General features: G+C 38.0%; 3 protein-coding genes across 3 annotated transcripts; 1 reads left to right on the top strand and 2 right to left on the bottom strand.

The window, feature by feature from the left end:
- Window positions 1-5: 5 nt before the first annotated feature.
- LOC113322504 (nuclear pore complex protein NUP214) lies at window positions 6-11794 on the top strand. The gene is made up of 17 exons (XM_026570598.1): window positions 6-499; window positions 594-802; window positions 891-1059; window positions 1191-1337; window positions 2307-2431; window positions 3144-3256; window positions 3467-3609; window positions 4623-4785; window positions 4949-5771; window positions 6001-6147; window positions 6525-6582; window positions 6882-7015; window positions 7123-7238; window positions 7736-8075; window positions 8517-8736; window positions 8818-10776; window positions 10875-11794. Exons 1-17 carry the CDS (start codon window positions 292-294, stop codon window positions 11006-11008), a joined length of 5208 nt encoding a protein of 1735 aa, XP_026426383.1. The 5' UTR covers window positions 6-291; the 3' UTR covers window positions 11009-11794.
- Window positions 11795-11839: 45 nt separating this feature from the next.
- On the bottom strand, window positions 11840-14537 carry LOC113322506 (magnesium-protoporphyrin IX monomethyl ester [oxidative] cyclase, chloroplastic). The gene is made up of 5 exons (XM_026570600.1): window positions 14036-14537; window positions 13847-13911; window positions 12708-13035; window positions 12504-12602; window positions 11840-12253 (listed from the first exon to the last, which is right to left on the bottom strand). Exons 1-5 carry the CDS (start codon window positions 14480-14482, stop codon window positions 11990-11992), a joined length of 1203 nt encoding a protein of 400 aa, XP_026426385.1. The 5' UTR covers window positions 14483-14537; the 3' UTR covers window positions 11840-11989.
- A 496-nt stretch (window positions 14538-15033) lies between these two features.
- On the bottom strand, window positions 15034-18890 carry LOC113322505 (probable protein S-acyltransferase 4). The gene is made up of 6 exons (XM_026570599.1): window positions 18368-18890; window positions 17495-17674; window positions 17050-17358; window positions 16702-16929; window positions 16006-16490; window positions 15034-15293 (listed from the first exon to the last, which is right to left on the bottom strand). The coding sequence occupies exons 1-5, from the start codon at window positions 18470-18472 to the stop codon at window positions 16056-16058; spliced, it is 1257 nt and encodes a 418-aa protein (XP_026426384.1). The 5' UTR covers window positions 18473-18890; the 3' UTR covers window positions 15034-15293; window positions 16006-16055.
- Window positions 18891-19446: the final 556 nt, after the last annotated feature.

Below are 19446 nucleotides of genomic sequence, written 5' to 3'. Positions count from 1 at the left end.
CAAGATGTAAAAAGAAGCAGGATTTGTTATATAAGCAGACAAATATTAAATACAAGGTCAGATGAAACGTCAGGATATTTTGGGTATTTGTAGAAACTTTTGCGTTAACCAAACGCTTTACGGCTCTCTAGGGCTGGTTATTTTCCCCTTCGTCCTCTTTCCCGCCCAAAATTCACTCTTCATCACCGCGAAACAAAACTTTAGCAGTGAACCAGTTGCTTATGTTTCTAGGGTTAGGGTTTTGGTATCTTAATTAGCTGGAATTATCTTGTTTCCTTTAAAATCAGTATAATGGGGAAAGAAGAAAAAGATATTGTAATCGAGTTGGATGACGAAGAAGACGGTGATATGGTAGATTCTGATAATTTTGTGTTCGAGAAGATTGGGAAGTCTGTTCCTCTAAAACCAAACGACTCGAAATTTGATCTCGAAAGTCCTCCAGCACAACCGCTTGCTGTTTCTGATCGATTTCAAGTCATATTTGTTGCTCATTCCGAAGGTTTGTTTGTTTTTAGGGTTTTTCGTTTGCGCTTGTAATTTTACGAAATTGTAAGATATTTGATTTTAATTTGCAGTTTTTAATTGAATATTAGGGTTTTATGTTGCGAAAACCAAGGATGTTATGGATTCGGCTAAGGAGATTAAAGAAAAAGGAAGTGGTTCGTGTATTCAGGAGTTGTGCATAGTTAATGTTTCAATTGGTAAGGTCCATATTTTGGCATTGTCTATGGATTCGTCGTATCTAGCTGCTTCAGTGGGTGGGGAGATTCATTTATATGCTGTCGAATCTCTGTTGAATAAGGTACTACTTACTGCAATGTCTGGTGATACTTTTGAATTTCTAGTTTAACTTGTCTAAATTCTGTATGTCTTGTGCTGCTTTTTGGTAGGAGCAACAAGCGTCTTTCACATGCTCACTTCATGATGCAAGTAATGTGAAGGATTTTCGTTGGAGAAAAAAAATGGTGAATACGTATGCTGTTCTTTCAAAAAGTGGCACATTATACCATGGAGATGTGGATGGATCCCTTAAAGAAGTAATGGATAATGTTGATGCTGGTAATAATTCGCCCTTCACAAGTCTTTTTTTAATTTCAAGACCTAAGTTTGATTAGTTTCAGCTAACATATCATACATGCATTCGTCTGGCTAGTGTTTACAATGAGTAATTTATGGTGTTGTCGTTGTAGTTGACTGGAGTAAAAATGGAAATTTTATTGCGGTCGCAAGAAAGAATACTTTGAGTATACTTTCATCCAAATTCAGGGATCGATTTCATATGTCGCTGTTGTTCAAGACCTTGGTTTGTGACAGCGATGCAAAGCACAATATAGTAGGTAATATGCTCGTTTCATCTTTCAGTACAATATTTCAGCTTAAAGGAGCAAAAGCATGAAGTTTTTTTCTTCTTTTTTTTTCCATTTACACCTGATCCAGAAATGAGATTGATTTCTCTTATTCAAGCCAAATGCACGAATTTATGTACAATATGTATGGTACATGTATTTTAGAAGTACCCGTAATTATGGACAGTGGGGACAACTCTAGGAAAAAAGTTGCGTTGTTGAATAATTATTATCTAAGTTCTACTGCATGAGGTAAATAAACTCGCTGTAGATTTTTTTTTTATATGGCCTTTGACATCCATGGTTCCGCTGAACCACTTATAATTAGTTATGGATAACTGTTGAATTTCCTTTTACTTTCTGAATGTTCAAAATGTAATAAGCACATTCATTATGTTATGTGTATTGGTAACTAAAGAGATCGGAGGTCCCACTTATTTAATATAATTAGCACATTGAGTGTTCGAAATGTACATTAAACACATTTAATATGTTATGCAAAATATGCACATCTAATATGTTATTCAAAATGTATAACAAACACATTTGATGTTCCAATATGCAGCTGTTTATCAGTCTTTGCTTCATCAGTCTTACTTGTATTGGTAACTAAAGAGTTTGGAGGTCTTGACTATTGACTGCTCAAGTTAGCCAGATCAACATAGTCGGTGTTTGTTTGTGCATGCTCTGAATTTTTTGGTCAAGACGTTCCTATCTTTTGATCTCTTAACTAGATATTGAGTTCTTATGTGCGTCATGAATATTAGGTGTTACATTTCTGCTTTTTGAAGTAAATTAAGTGTGTTTACCTCTGAAGTCTAAGAATACCAGTAAACTATGGTATTATTTGAAATAGTTGTGATCATTACTCACTGACTCAATAGTGTAACCCTCCCTGTCAAAGCTTCAATGAAGTAAAACTCGTATCGCTAACTACCTACTTCCTGAAAATTGCTTCAGTGGATTCTATCCAGTGGGTTCGCCGTGACTGTATTATTCTTGGATGCTGTCAAGTAACTGAAGATGGCGACGAGGAGAATTATTTCGTCCAAGTAATCAGCAGCAGAGATGGTAAAATTTCAGAGGTCAGTTCGTCATTCATGCGCTTCCTGTTTGTTATGATACTATTTTTCTAAGATACAAGCAGGAAAGCAATTATGCTTGATAAGCAACTTATATATATCACCGGAAGTTGAACTTTTGATAGTAGATTAGTAGTAGAACAAACTCTGGTAGAAGGAGTTTATGCTTTTTTTTCTTTGTACGTATAACTTGGCAAACATTTTGGGATGTTATAGGTACTGTTTATACAGTTTGTAGGTAAGTATACCTAAAGAATATCTCTTCTTTACAAAGGCCACAGTTTTTAATGCTTTAGGAATTCTTCTTTTGGTCTGTGTATGACACAGCCAAGGGATTTATGCAGGAGTAGATGAGTAATTTACTCAATGGATAATTAGATGTGCTAATCTTTCTTTTGCTGCTAACCATCCAGCGAAAAATTGTAGTAGAATTGGAACTGATCAGTGAGTTACTCCATTGTTTTTTTGGATTTATTTTTTGAATTAAATCTTCTGTAGATGCATATTGATGTCTGATGTTCAGTGAGGTTCCAGTACTTTTGCCGAACTTATCCATGTTTGTTCATAGGTTTCCAAACTTGCTCACTTTGAAATACTCGGCAGAGGATCACTTGCTTTTCCTTTTACCTATATTTTTCCTCCCCCTTCCCTTGTTCCTATATTGCGATCATATATTTATTGAGTTTAAAGGCTGCTCGTGACTTTTGGCATGCAGGATACTTCCAAGCCAGTTGTGTTATCTTTCAGTGACGTATTTACAGGCATCGTAGATGATATTGTGCCCTGTGGAAATGGACCGCATTTGTTCTTGAGCTATTTGGAGAACTGGTACGGCAGGAATGTGGAACCTGCTGAGTTTGATTCCCGATACAGTTTTCATTTAGATATGCATATAGATTGTCCTACATTGCGTTACTAATTGTTTTGCACATCTGTCCCACAGCTTACTGAAGTTGCGACTTCTGTATACACATCCTGGAATAGATAGTGATTCCAAATTAATAGTTTGTTCATGGTAATTAACTTTGTTGATGACAGGGAGCTTCTACTTGCCGCCAATAGAAAGAACACAGATCAACACATTGTTTTACTTGGGTGGTCTGTGGATGAGGAGCAAAAGGATGCTGCTGTCATTGATCTTTCTCAAGATGACCGGTGGCTCCCAACAGTTGAGCTTCAAGGTTAAACTTCTAGCTATGCAAGTGAAGATAACTATTTCAACCTTTACTTCTTTTTGCACGTCGAACCATATAATAAGTCATATATATTGGAGCAGTTCCTATGGGATGAACAAACATGATAGTTTGTTCATTTTGCTCCCACTATGGAATGAACAAACATGAAAAATGGATGTTCAAACCAACAAATTTGTTAGTTTGTTCATTGAGTTGGAGGATCTAGCGAGCGTCTGACGTTAGGACGGGCGAGCTTGCCTCAAATGCTGGCGTTGGAAGGAAGAGCGCTGGAGTTGGAAGAAAAATCGCCAGCATTTGAAGCAAAAACGCCCAGTGCTTTTCTCTCTCCAAAACCCAGTTTAGATATTTAGGGTTTATTTTTTAGTATTTATTTTATTAGTTAAATATTCCGTGGGACCCAAACTCTTATTAATTTATGTAAATAAAATCATTAGTGGGACCCAACTCTTAGTAGTTTATATTAATAAAATCACTAGTGGGACCCTAAAACATCAGATTTGTTCATTTTGCCTTGTTTCCCATAGTGGAGAATGCAGTTTGTTCATCTTCGAGGCTCAACAAAACAATAAGTTTGTTGATTGCCATAGGAATTGCCCTTAGTTTCTATCTTTCTGCCATGTTAAGTGCTTTTTTTTTTATATCTACTACGCTTATGGTACACAATTCTTTAAATGAATTTTTGCTTCTCTCAATCATCAGTATGATATCAGTATCACAGCAATGAATAATTTATGTTTTGCGGGATACCTTTCCTTTGAGTCTCGTGGTAGAGAGACACAATCAAGAGCAAGTGCTGTTTCTCTGTTTAGTTATAGTTGCATAGTTTTAAAGGTTATACTCCCTCAGTTTCTAGAAAAGTGTTAGTATCACTTCTCTAGAAACGGAGGGTACTATTAGTGTTCTAGTAAACGACTTTGAGAGAAAGAAGATTTTGTGTGTGTGCAGCATCTTTTCTAAACCATTTCATATCTAGCTTAATTATCTATTCGCTGTTTCAGAAAATGGTGATGATAATGTGATTATGGGGTTTGGTGTTGACAAAGTTTCCTTATATGAGAAAGTAAAATTCAAGCAGGGAGTGGAAGAAAGAGAGCTTTCACCACATTGCATTCTGTTGTGTCTAACCCTTGAGGGAAAGCTTATTATGTTTTACCTCGCGCGGTACGTAATCATTGTTTATTTTAATTTTTTTCTTGAAACACTACAGAGAGGATTCATGTCTTCTTTCTGCTTTTGCTGTGACTATATTAAGAAATCCTTTGAGGCACCGAGTTACTTTTATCTTGTTTTCCCCCCTTGCTTTCTCTGATTCAGTTTCGTGCAGGGTTATAGAAACTCCAGCTTCGCCTCAGTTTGTCGATGCAACTTCTGACGAAGAAGTGAATTCTTCAGCCGTTGTACCATCTAAGTCAGCTAGTAAAACCCAAGGTCCATTACTGTCATTTGATGCAAGAAAAGTTCCTGAGCAGTCACAAAAACCAGGAGAAGATTTGCAGCACAACACTAATCTTGTCCCAAAGTCGTCACCTTTTGGAAGCCAAAGTGCAGACATAGAGAAATTATATGTCAATTCATCTCATCTACAAGGAATTACCAATCTACAGAAAGTTGGTCTGAGCACTGATTCTTCGACTGGAAGTGCCCTGACTGGTGCCTTTACCTCTTCCGAGTCATCAAATTTTAAAGATTCAACTAGAAGTGCGGACACAACCAAGGGATTTCTTAAGGGAACTAGTTCAGCTGCCCTTCCTAGCGGCCCATATAGTCTCTCGGCTGCAGATCAAGTCAATGCCAGATCGTCCTTTTCACTGAGCCCCCTTGAAAGAAATAGAAATGACAGCTCTGGTTTTAGAATCGAGAACACTACTCGTGATAATATAAATAACGGTCTTCCTACAAAGGACCATAGCGTATTTCCTGTTCATTCTTCTGCTAATATCAATCAGAGTGGAGGTCAAAGAACTTCAGTGGATGCCGGAAAATTTGAATCTGTACCTACTATCCGTAGTTCACAACTATCACAAGGAAGTTCCGCACCCGGCAAATCTTTCAACTTCAAATTGCAGCCTACACAGGAAGCTTCTAAAGTTCCTTCATCGCCGGTGTTGCTGGCTTCAGATCCTGCATTGTCAAAGCATTTGGGCAGTGTAAACATCTCTTACTTTTATTCTTTGATCTAGTTCCTGAATGCTTCTTCACACCATGCTTTTGTAGTTCCATCGTTGCTTCGTTAAACAAAATAGATTTGTACATAAATAGAAGTTACAAAGTGGAATGGAATATTAATGAGCCACTGTAATTTGATTTATTGAACATATTTTTTCCTGTCACCAAGATATTTTTTCTCTATCAACAACAATCTAGTTCGTGCTGCAGGTAAACGATATGGCAAGGGACCTAGATAATCTTTTACAATCTATAGAAAAAGAAGGTGGCTACAGGGATAATTGCACCCAGAAGAGTCCGGTGTTGTCCTTGGAGCAAGATCTAGAGAAACTCTCATGGAAGTGCCGAGAATGGAGGGTAATGTTTCTTATCTTTTGACCCATTACTTCGTGGTCGTTATAATGGTTTCAAACAAGAGTTTTGAATCTTGTGATTGTGCCACCGCTAGAAATCTTTCTCGTCCTACAAACGTGATCTATTTGTTCATCACTCTTCAGACTTTATATGGTTTGACATCTTATTGTATAGAATTTGGATCTGTGATGAGCTATTAATGAATAGTCTCACTTTAGATTTCATGGATTTTTTTTTATGTCTGCACAGTAGTGCTGAAAAGATAATCACTAGGTACAAGACAATCCTTGTGTCATGACTTATCTGTAACTGGGGCTAGTTTTTCGGTTTCCCTATCTACCATTGTAAAGTGTTGAACTTACTGTTCTTGAATTTTATAGAACACTATGGAGGAGCGGCTTGAAGAGATTCAACATCTTTTTGATAAAACTGTGCAAGGTATGTTGTATGATCACTGCTGACTATATTTCATTGAAGAAAAACATTTCTCCCATCATCTGCTCCAGAAGATACTTGCAGCAATTCATATTCATCTTTAAGGCACTTTCTTTTGTTATAATCTCGAAAGCACACACTAATATAGTGTTTCTTTTTCAAGTATACCTTCTTACTTCCTAGGAAAAATAATGAGTCCAAATACGATAGGGATATTGATAACGTTTAAGGATGGGGATAGCTATTCTTCGATGTAGATTACCAGTCTGGAACATGTCTGTAATTTCTTATCTCTTTTTCAGTTTTAAGTAGACAAATCTATATAGAGGGCTTTGTCAAACAGTCTAGTGATAGCCAATACCGGGACCTTTTGAATCGCCAGAAGCTGAGTCCCGAACTTGAACAGAAGCGTCAAAGAATGTTGAAAGTAAATCAGGTAAGTCACATGCTACTTTGGTACAATTAATCCTTTTGAGTCGTTCTGGTCCATCGTCTCAAGGTTTAAGAAAGTACTCCGCTCTTCTATCTGTGGTTCTATTCCAGGAGCTGACCAATCAGCTTATACAATTGGAAAGGCATTTCAACACTCTGGAACTCGATAAATTTGACAAGACTACTGTGGGTTATAGTGCATCCCGCACTATTTTAGAGCCTTCGAGGTATGTAGATAGTATATATCAAAACTCCAGAACGTTCTCTCCCATCATTTATCTGTAGTGGCTCATAGGTGTTTATCACTTTATCTCCTCTTTTCACCATAAAGTTTGTTTATATGGTATTATGTGTGAAGCTAAACAGAATAAAAGCAAATAATGCCTTGCATGTAGAAATCAATCATTTCTAGGTCACATTTGAGTTTGAGCATACTTCAACCTGCATAGACATGTGTCGTAAAATGGAAAAAGAGTAATTTTTAGTACTTTCTCGAGGAAAACAAAACGGGTTTCTGTGAAGTTATGTGTCACTGTAAACATAATTGTGTGAATAATGCAATCTAGCAAATTATAGCCATGAACTGTGAGTTGAGTAGGTTTCTTAGTCTGATAGCTGTAGTAGATATGTGTGGAAACTCGATTTGTTACTCGACGAGTGGAAATTCAGCTTCTGATATGATCTTGTGTAGTTGAACTAATATAGCTTTTTTTTTTCTCTGCAGACACAGTCAATCCTTGTATAGTTTATATAACACTGTGAATTCACAATTAAGGGCTGCAGAGCAACTCTCCGAGTGCCTGTCTGACCAGATGACTGAGCTGAAGATAGAATCTCCTGTTAAGAAAAGACAAAGTATAACAAAAGAACTGCTTGAATCAATTGGCCTTCCCTATGATGTTGACTCCTTCAACTCTCCTGATGTGAAAGGAGGAGGTCGTAGTCCAGATTCAATCAAGAAACTCTCCTTTTCACACAGCTTTAATTCCAAAGAGCAGTTTAGAAGTGCTACGAAAAATGTGGAACCAGAAACTGCAAGGAGGAGGAGGGACTCCTTGGATCGGGTATGTTCCCTTAGCTGTTCAGAACTTATGCATTAGATGGAGATATTCTACACTTCTCTGCCGATGCCAATTTAATCTTATGATTGCAATTCTAATTTCAGTGTTTTTGCACTGAAGGAAGTCTGCGATCATAATCTACGTATTTTTTATTTCTAGATCTTGAGTTTTTTTCTGTGGTAGCTCAGGATCCATTATAAGTGAAATTAGCAAAATTTACCCCAATATTATCTACTTCACAGGCATAGTTACTTTTACGCCTCTGTGCTTATTCACTGAGGCATAGCAGAGCAGACTAGTACAAGATTTGTTGTTAAAATGTTTAAAAAGTGGGGTTTACCGTTTATGTTGCAACTGTATGGGATGTTTTATGTGGGTGTCTATATTCTGCGTGTTAAATAGTAAAAAGATTAGTTTGTCATTGGCCCGTGTTTATGTATGCAGAGCTGGGCAAGTTTTGAGCCTCCGAAAACAACTGTAAAAAGATTAGTGTTGCAAGAAGAACGCCACAAGGTCAGTGCAACCAAATCAGCACCGTTGGCATGTAAAGCTGATCAGAAGCAGGGGTCTTTCTTTTCCCAACCAAGTGACAAGATTGACCCTTCACCTTCTTTGTTTTCATCCACATCCAAAGATGAGTCGAAAAGATATCACGCGAATCGAGGTAACTGTTAGTGTGCTCTTACTCATATGTAATCATAAGTTGCTTGATAACATGCTTGTCCATTTAAAATTGTTTGTGTAGAGATGCAGAGTGATCCATCTAAGCAGTTGTCTGGAAGTCCTCAGAGTTCTTTCACAAGTGTTGATAACTACTCAGGATCAGCACAGTCTAGTTTGAAATTTCCATTTATGCAGATGACGAGAAACAGCCCTACACCGACGTCATCAGCAGTCGCATTCCCATCATTGTCATCATCTAACCCAGCTCAGACGAATACACAGGGGACTTTTGGCTTAACTTCTGATAGATCAAGCGCTGGAATGTTTCGTATTCCAAAGTCTGAATCTTCCAAAGTCCAACCAAATTCTTTCTCTAAGCCAGCACGCCAGTTTCAGTCCGAAACTTCACACAATCAAACACCAACAAGCAGCTTTTTGCAAGCACAGCCTGTTGTAGCAGAGAAGAAGTCCCAGAATGAAGAAAATGAGCTATCAAATTCTAGTACACAAATAAAGACATTAACGGGTACTATCAATCAAGGAACTACAGCCGAAAAAAGCTCATCTGCAGCATCCATGAGAAGTAATAGTTCCCCACTTAAAACTGCGTATGCTGTTCCAACGTCTACACCTTCATTTGGAAAAGTTCCTGGAAATTCAACAAAGAAAACTGATTATGGTAACTTGTCAGCTCCAGCAGTACCTTCTACCATCTCCTCATCACTTTCTGTTCATCCGTTGGCAACTACTACTTCATCAGTGACCACAACATCAACTTCACCGTTCTCATCATCTGCCGTCTCATCACAAAGCTCTTCTTCCTCAATTTCACCATCTTCTCCTTCATCCCTTTTTTCTTCTGGTTCTTTCTCTTTTGATCCTCCAAACAAACAGCTCGAACAATCACCTAATGAAGCTGACTCTTTAAATCCAAAACTAATGGAAACCAAGCCTCCTTCTGGTGAAATTAGATTGAACTCAGACTTACAAGCTCCTCCTCCGAACTCCGAGCCTCCTAGTAGTGAACTTAGTTTGAAATCTGTAGTAAATGACCCTTCTTCACATGCTCCTGCTCCACTTCTTGTGCTGTCCCCTAGAGGTGAATTTGATTTGAATTCAGAGGCGCCTGTAAAGCCAACACCTGCAGAAGAAGTTTCAGTTCTATCCTCATCTGGAAGCGAGTCAAGTTCAACTACAACAGCATCCACCAGCGTTTTTACTGGCGTGTCGAATGCTTCACCTGAATCTCAACTCGAGACACCATCTCCTGTTGAAGCTCAACTACAGTCAATGTTACCTTCTACTGGAGCAACCGACGGGAAGAATGAAAAATTGGATACTGCTGTGACTCAGGAGGATGAAATGGATGAGGAAGCTCCTGAAACAATGTCTGACATGGGTTTAGGAGGCCTTAGTTCTTTTGGGTATGGAGCAGCCCCTACATCAGCTGCACCAAAACCTAATCTCTTTGGAGGTGCATTTGGTAACAACACACAAGTAAAATCTAATCCGTTTGGAGGTCCATTTGGTAATAGTACAGAGTCGAATGCAGGAAACCCTTCTCCATTCACTTTGACCCAACCCGCTGGTCCGCTATTTCGACCTGCATCTTTTAGTATCAACACTTCCCAACCTGCCCAGCCAACAAATCCTGCTCCTTTCTCTGGTGGTGCCTTTACTCCCGGTGCTTCTGCTCCTCAGCCGACACCTAGTGGGTTTGGACAGCTGGCACAAGTGGGAGCTGGGCAGCAGGCATTGGGTTCAGTGCTTGGATCCTTTGGACAGTCTAGACAGTTTGGAACTGGTTTACCAGGGAATAGTTTTGCTACTGCTGCTCCTGGTGGAGGTACTGGTTTTGGAGCTCCTTCTTCTATTGGTGGCTTTGCTAATGCTTCTACTGGAGGAGGATTTGCTGGGGCCGCTTCTGCTGTTAGTGGATTTGCTGCTGCGGCATCTGCTGGTGGATTTGCTGCAGCTGCCTCTGGTGGTGGTGGATTCGCTGGAGCTGCTGGTGGGGGAGGATTTGGTACTGCTGCCACAGGTAATTGTTTATAGGATCTCACTCCAAAGACTTGCCACTCATCTTGTTTCGTCCCCTTAAGTTTCATTAAACTATTAATCATTTACTCATTTGCACAGCTGGTGGTGGATTCGGAGGTTTTGGCAACAATTTTGGCAACAATCAAGGAGGCGGTGCATTCGCTGCATTTGGCAGCAACAAACCAGCAAGTGGAGCGCCACAACCCGGTCTGTTTACACAAATACGAAGATAATTGAAAGTGTTCGTTTACCAACTAGTTTTAATGATGACCCTTATTATTTGTTCTTGCAAACCTAGAGCAGAGCAAAATCTCCAAATGCAGTTTCGCTCAAAATAGGTCAGCTGCTTTAAATGGCTTATCCCTTTATTAGTTGAGTTTGGCTATTCTTGCACTCTGGAGCCAGTGTTTTGTATTTGAAGTCAGGTTTTCAGTGTATCCTTGCATGTTATCTAAGTTGTAGTTAACATGAATCTGGATTGTACTTTAATGTGAAAAAATGCAAGAAGAAAAAAGAAATTGTACCCTATCAAAGGAAGATTTGTGTGGGCTACTCAAAAGTGTCGGGCACATATCTCTATGAAGGTAATTATCATTTTCGAAACAAGTTTAAGCTTCCCAAACTAAGAAACAACGAGTTGAAGCTTGCTTCACGTGTAGAAACAGGGAACATGTGCGCCTTTTGTGTCCTTTAAACTGTTTTATCTTGATGGCTAACTGTTAAATCTCCCCTGTTTCAAACTTTTTGGCCTTGGAGCCCGTGTTATGGGATCATCTAAATACTCCGTAGCAAAATACTTCAAACTTGGATCTCATATGATCGTGAATAACATCTGAGAACAATGAAACCACTGTCATGGTGACAATTAACAGCTTTACCCAACATGGGTATTTAATCCGTTCTGCCACTTTTAAAATGTCACGTCTCTTCAGGTGAAATGCTCATAGATCGCCTAGACAGTAGGACCACTGTCTAGCTCTTGTACTTGCCTTGCCAGTTGTGACAAGTCCTGGGCTATATGTGTGCAGAAAAAAATACGCATAACGAGTAACCTCCACATGAGGTGCGTCCAGAAATCATGATACATTATATGTCACAAATGTTTAGTTCTTTACACAGCAGGTCCATAGTAATGGTCAACTGTAGCAATTAAACTTTGCACTGAACTGAATTGAATTGAAGGGCCTTTGTTTCCTCAATACACAAAAAACTTATTAATACACAACTTGTGGCTCAAACTCAGCAAGATCAACAGATCCAGAATCAATAGGAGGCATGAGATACGCAGCCAAGAGCTCATTCGCCAACGCTGCAACATGTGGGATCCTTTTTAAGTTCTTCACCAAAGATGATTCCTCAGTTTCACCAATTGCAAGAAGTTTCTCGTTGATTTGCACCATCCGATCCAACTTCCTCTTGAACTCCGGGTTCTCAACATCTAGAACTGCAGGGAAAATCCTTGCGGCTGTACGATTTGTCTGCAAATGTCAAAGGTTCTTACATCAGATAATTCTACTCTAATATTGCCTTCATATATTGCGATATTCGTAATCTTAATCGTAACAAGTGCCAAAATATATATTAAAGGATGTACTGTCACCATTGACAGTAAAATCAGAGGTTACTGCGACATGCTGAGGTTAAACATCAAGACACATTGATGATAGCATATAGCTTACCATGCTGAGGTTAAACATCAAGACACATTGATGATAGCATATAGCTTACCTCAATTATGACGTGCATATCAAACTCTTTAGTGTTAAGTCCGATCCCTTCGTAAAAAGCTGTTCTCTGGCAGTCATTCAAGTACATGGTCACGTACACCTGCAAACCAAAATCGAGCCCATGAAACTCATGAACACTACACACTAAGAAGATTCGTTCGTACTAATTATACTTTCGACCTAAAAGAAAGGAGAAGAAATGTACCGATAGACAGAAGAACCGAGACCACAACTTTGCTTTCCAATCGTTAAGAAACTGGGGTTGAGCTTTCATCAGTGCGGAGAAGAAATCTCCATGTCTGTTCTCGTCTTGGCACCAGTTCTCAAAATACTTGAAAATTGGATAAACTTGGTATTCAGGGTTGGTCTTTAAGTGCCTATAAATGGTTATGTACCTCCAGTACCCAATTTTCTCAGATAAATATGTAGCATAGAAAATGAACTTGGGTTTGAAGAATGTATATTTTCTAGCCTTTGTAAGAAATCCAAGATCCAGTGCCAAGTTGAAATCTGACAGTCCCTTGTTTAAGAATCTGCAAATAGGTAACAAAGGAAAAGCATGATCATTTCAACATTCTAATTCCACTTCACCAGTTTTTGACATACATAGTGCGTTAGGTACAAGAACTATATGATAGCTAACGAGGAGATTTCTGAACCCAAAATTTGATTTAATCAGATTGTCATCCAGTCCACAAACAATAAACTATTTTCCTCATTCAAGATATCCTCTATGCTTAACTGAAGTACCAGATGCATGCACCTAATGTTGAATCAAATTAGCAATATTATTCCAAACCTTGTTCAAATAAGTGGCAGACATGAGAAGGTTTATACATAAATGTTTTTTATGGCAGTATACATAAATGTTTCTCCCATTGATTGATGTCTTTAAGTAAAAACATAGAAAGAGATTACAAAAATCTTCACCGGCTTATGTGCTATTCTCCGAGAGGGCACTAAGTGGAATAAGGAAACATTAGCTATTAAAGATCTCCCTATCCCTCACTATGCCATTGAAATACCTTTAGGGAATCAAAAGAATGTTGGGTCATAAGATGCTAATGTTTATTATCGTTTGAAGGACCTCTCTTAGAACAGTTTGTAATCTACCTTCTATCTATGCACTAGACGTCATAATCCTCCTAAATGTTAGATAAACAATGTCTCCCTCTATATCTTAATATCTATTTCCATATCCTACTTCCAATTCTACGAGATTAAGTTGAATGTAAGCATCACCGATAAAACTCCCATTTTTACTAAAGGTTGGTCACATTTCTGTAAACAAATTGTGTTGAAACAAAGAAAAGTAGGTAAGTAATAATGCAGATTATTACATACCCAGCATGCCTAGCTTCATCCCTGGACATGAGTGAGAAAATTTCAGCAACAACTGGGTTGGTTTTCTGTAACATCAATTATCAAGAAAAGAATTACAATCGGGTAAGTAAAATGCTACTACTAATTCAGATGAAAATTCACATGTAAATAGTTTCAAGAATTTCAAGTCAGTGCGAGAAAATTGATTACCTTAAGTCTTCTTCCAAGTTCTTTGTAAAGAAGAAACCCTGAGAACTCAGCAGTACAAGATCTCTCCAAGAACTCAACAAAAATCTGTCTAAGAGGACCTTGCAACTTATCAGCAGCTTCCTTGAACTCTTTGTTTCTAACGAAATGAGTCTGATTGTAATCAGTTTTGAACTCTTGTAATAGAGCTTCAAACTCAGCTTCATTCAAGTTTTTGTTCATCTCAGTGTTAAAAAGAGTTTCCATTTCATCAAAATCAGTTGTGTAAAATCTAGGAGCAAGTAAGGTTTCTTTGATTGCTTTTTTTGGTTTCCCTGACTTTGTTGTTGATGCAGTGGACTGAGATGCCATTTTGACAATGGAGAATGATTTTCTTGTTGAGGTGATAAATTTAGGGCTGGTTCTAGTGAAATTAGAGATGGGTTTTATCAATGCCATCTCTGCAGCCATTGTTGCAGAGTGTGTAGCTTCTAGAGTGAGTTTCTCGGTGAAATTGTAAGATAAGACATGGGGGTTTTTGTAGGATTTTAGTTAGATGAAATTTAGAGTGGAATCTCTAATCTCATCCAATAAAATCTATGAGTTTAAATGGGAATTTGACACGTGTCACCTGAGCTATGTCCCTAGTGATCCCTTTTGGAACTTCATGATTGGTCTGTTACCATGCCACGTTGTTTCTGCTCATTTCTTGTTTCCATTCTACTACTGGCTCTGAGAAATGTAGTCCATGGTTTTAGCAACCAATGAAAGGATGGATAAGTCCTGTGGATTATGTTGCTTTGCTGCTAAAATCCATGGGCAGCTGCCTATTGTTTCTGGAAACTAAATAACAAGAAAAGGAAAAAATGGAACAGAAAAGCACATAATTCTATTTTCCAAATCAAATGGTACAAAGTATACAAAACTGAGCTCAAGATAAGCGGCATGAAACCTACGATATCCATTTTCTTTCTTTTTTCTGTTTCTTTTGTGAGGATGACAAGTTTGTTTTGCTACATAAATTATTTAGCATACTCAATAGTAAATTTTTATAGCACAAAGTAAGTTGAAAGTGAGAAAGAAGAGTCTTTTTTGTTTTTGTTTTACTAATTTTTTTTCCTTAGTATGAACAGCATAAATACATGTAAGCATTAAAATCTACATTTGAAGCATCTTTTTAAGACTTCCTCGAGCCAAACTAGAACCCTTCTTCCCTGTTGGTTAGTTGAACATCAGCTGGGGTGTTCTAGCAAAATAGAGTCGTTCCGAACGATGGCATAACCTGTTTGAAGTAAAATGCGAATAACACCAAAGATTTAGAACACAATACTGCTTCAGAAAAAAAGAGAACACAATACGAAATCACAATGCGAGTATAGGTAGTTTGCTGCTAAAAGTAGTTACGAGGTCAAGCTGACTATAAGATCAATGAAGATGAATTGCTAACTAATTTTTCCACTGTCGGTTGTCACTGCTGTTAGTCTAAATTTCACTAACTCAAAACTTAGTGTCATGTAATATTAAAAAGTAAAAGAATAAGAAAAAACAACAGAATACAGAGAGGCTTCGTCTTGGTTTTGGTTTTGGAGAAGGTTAACTCGGAGATGGGTTGAACTCGGAACACAAAGTAGTATATCATAGCTTGAGTTGTTAAACATATTTGAATTCCAATCATGCTCAAGAATCTCAACCGAAGCTTTTCCAGCATATTCTGTACAATGTTATTTATGAAATATCATTTAAAAACCAACAGCCCTTTAATCCTAGCAGCATTTCGTGTGCAAAGTGGTAGCGAGTAGTTTTTTTTTTTTTGTTGGGAAAACTAAGATACTAATGTACATTCTCAGAGTAGCCTCCCATGAAGGCTAAAGGATGCATTTTTTCCACACAAATATACAATAAACTTTAATCGGTGCCATATCTTCACAAGCAAAAAAAACAAACAATGCTAGCAGAAAATAAGTTAACATGTGGGAAACAGATAGAGAATGTACCTCCATGATTGAAGCATTGGAATCGAGCCGCGAACTGTATTACTATCATTTTAATCGTTTCTTTCACCTGCATGGGCTTTATTTCCAGCATTGAAATTTTGCTTTATATCTTTTGGGTTTGGGCTCATTGGATAGAAAAATGGATCGAACATAATACCACCATCAGCATTTTTACCCTTCAGTTTATCTTCAATACCAGTATAATCGAGGCTCTGCAAAATATCAGGAACTTGACCATCTGATGTAAACTTACTTCCCATTTCTATATCACCACCCTTCTCCTTTGAGCTCATTATAGCTTTCAAATGTGGTATTGACGATCCTCCTACCGATTCTATAAAATCTTCTTCCGCAACCCACTCTCTAAAATTGTTTAATGAAGGTGGGATCTTTGATAGAAAGAGTTCTCTGAAATTCCTAGGTAATCCCTTGTTATAGGGGTTCTCCTTTTTATCATATCGGTACCGGAAGTTCTCATAAGTTGTCTGCAATAACAAATAAGAAAACACAAAATGCATGTGAATAGATAAAACAACTAGCAGAGAATTTGTCGTTTCGTTGATGTTTTGGTTTTCCTCGCATGATTTGACACTATGTGCTACTTGATATCCAATGCGTCTCAATATGTTTTGACACTATGTTTTGCAAGTCAATGCATCTCTAAGAAAAAGTTAAGAATACGAGAATAACAATTACCTGGTTTGTGCAGATGAGATAGAAATGAAAAACTGTGAGGCCACCAACGAACCATACAGCAATGAAGCAGTAAACAATGAGCACCACAGATAAGACCTCTTTTGACATTGCTCTCCACAAAGTGTCCTTCCGTTTTTGTTCAAGAACGTTTATCCACGAAAATACAAAAACGTACATGCATAGAAAAGTTGAAGATGATATAAACATGAAGAAGAATCGGTAGTTACGCTGCAATGAGAGAGGAAGAAACATCAAGTACTACGAACTATGAACATGTCAAATAATATTAGCAATTTATTCAGCCATTAAATCTAACTGCTGCTTTTGCATTATGTTATAACAACTTACTAGTCCGATGCACTGACCAACCCACGGGCAATGGTGATCAAATCTCTGAACACAGTTGTTACAAATTGAGCAATGTGAAGCCCGGGGAGGGCGATAAAGTAAACAAGTGTCACAGTATTTCACTTTTATCGAATGACCATTTATCCTGATATCTTTTGTTCGAGGCAATCGCAGTTGAGGGGATCTCCCGTTGACCCACTCCATTGATTGGGTATTCATATGAAATGAGTCTTCTGATTCAGGTGGTTGTAAATTCCTTGGGACAATACCTGGATCTCTACCAGATGTCAAGAAGAGAAACACCAAATCCTGCATAGTTCATGAAAAGAATTGGTGAATTCAGTACTACAACATAAAAGAAACCTTTCTACTAGACCACATTTCCAGGCGCGCACACACACACGTAGGAAAGCAACTAGATATAGAAGGAGAAAATTGTACCAACCAAAATAGTGATGGTCGCACACACAATAAAAACAGGGTAACCAAGTATTCTATCATGCTCCTCGATCTTTGAAACGCATTGTATACAAAATGTTATTGCCGGACCCCCAATCAGTAGTATAGTTAGAAACAATGATCCGGCATCAGGACCAAAAATCATTCTCCCACCACATAAAAATCTCTGGTATCAGTAAAACAAGTTGTGTTAGTTGTCTACTCACTAAATACATATCATCATGTCAGAGCAAGTATATCGGATAACTGAAAAGAAAAAGGAAAAAAAGTAGAAGAAGAGATGGGCTCTCAAATCTCTATAAATCATTGTGAGATAATGAAAGAAAAAGTAAGACAAGACACTCAATACATTTCTTACTCAAGAAGCATTTCCACATCAAGCTAACCATTGAATGATTCAGGAAAATCATCAAATAACTCATATATTGCCTTCTCTTCCCACTAAAAATGAAAATAAAAAATCCTATGTTGCTTTGAGCTAGAAAGAGCCTGAAAGGCTAAAACAATTCCAAACTAATGAAATGAACCATAGGATTAGGAAGCGATTAAACAAAATGAGATTACTCAAAACAAAAAAGATTTAGTTGCCCTTTTCCAATTTAATTTTCTTTGGAAAATGCTTAGAAATTAAACGAACGAATTTTCCACCCTAAGATAAGATCAAACAAACAATTGTCTACCATGCACTAATACAAAATTCCTGACATTGTGTTCCCATATAAATCATATTAAGGTACCCAATTCATTGAATGATTTAAACAAGCACATAATGAGCAAACAAATACCCGCATTTTTTTTCTTATGAATCTGCTACCATAATAAAATGATAAACAGAAATGATTGTGTAAATGAAACTTACATTGCTCCCCTGCCATACTTGATACAGCCTCCTGAGTTTTGGTTGAGGAGCCACATCTTTTGAAGAACAAGTCTTTTGTTCTTCACCGCCCATTCTCTTTTTCATTTTTTTTAACAAAAAATAAAGAAAATCAATTGTTATTGACCCATATGGAAAAAGCAAATCAGAATGCTGTTTCCTTCTCTGTTTGTAAATTTCTCTCTATAATGAATGAGATAAGATATCAAGGAAATGGATGAATTTTGTTTAAATTATGAAATGGGCTTCTTTTTATTAGTGGTGGTGGTGGTGCAGAAGCAAAAGGGGGGAGGGGGAGGAGGATTGTCTGTGTTATCTGTTTTTTCTTTCTTCTCTCTCCTCTCTCCTCTTTCTCTCTATCTCCTCTTCTTCTCTTCTCTGTATTGATCAAAACCAGCAAGCCATGCTCATCACCACCATTCTCTAACAGCTAATCAAACCCTCCACGCCCAAAATCTCTTTCATCTCCTTCTCAAGACTGCCACGCTGGGTACCTCATTTTTCCCGCGGAATTTCCGTGTAAAAAACTAAACGCTTTTATTTTCCTTTTGGGTAGTCCAACAACTCAAGTCGGAACAGCCTGAATGAAGCCAGGTAGCTAGAAGCAACTCTCAAATAGGAGGTCCGCGGATGAGTCTCCGCTCACGAGTTTGGAGATCTCATGAAATACTCCTCTTATATAAATCTAGTTTAATTTAAGTTGTTAATGTATCTTCTTTCCTATTAAAAAAAAAAGCTAGAAGCAACTCTAGTGAGACTTGCCTAAATAACCAATAATGCTGGATCCACCGGGGATTTCATCGCGTGACACAAAAATTATGGGTCCCACCGTTGAATACAACCGACCCCCCATAGTTCTCCCTGGTGGTCTCCAGGGCTGTCTCACTTGGGATTTACTCCCGGTATTTTGAGGCGTCAACGTAGCATTACTCCCTAAATAACCCCTTTGGTGGTCCATGTGGATCGGCAAACCCATTTTCCCACGGCAGAAAAAGAGTTTATCATGAGATAATCGGCCTTAATGCCCGTTGAAACGAGGTTGGTAAGTCGGCGTAAAATCT

This window comes from Papaver somniferum, chromosome 11, assembly GCF_003573695.1.
Source record: "Papaver somniferum cultivar HN1 chromosome 11, ASM357369v1, whole genome shotgun sequence".
NCBI lineage: Eukaryota > Viridiplantae > Streptophyta > Magnoliopsida > Ranunculales > Papaveraceae > Papaver > Papaver somniferum.
Note: the sequence above shows the minus strand (reverse complement) of the source record. Positions and strands in the feature narration are given on the sequence as shown.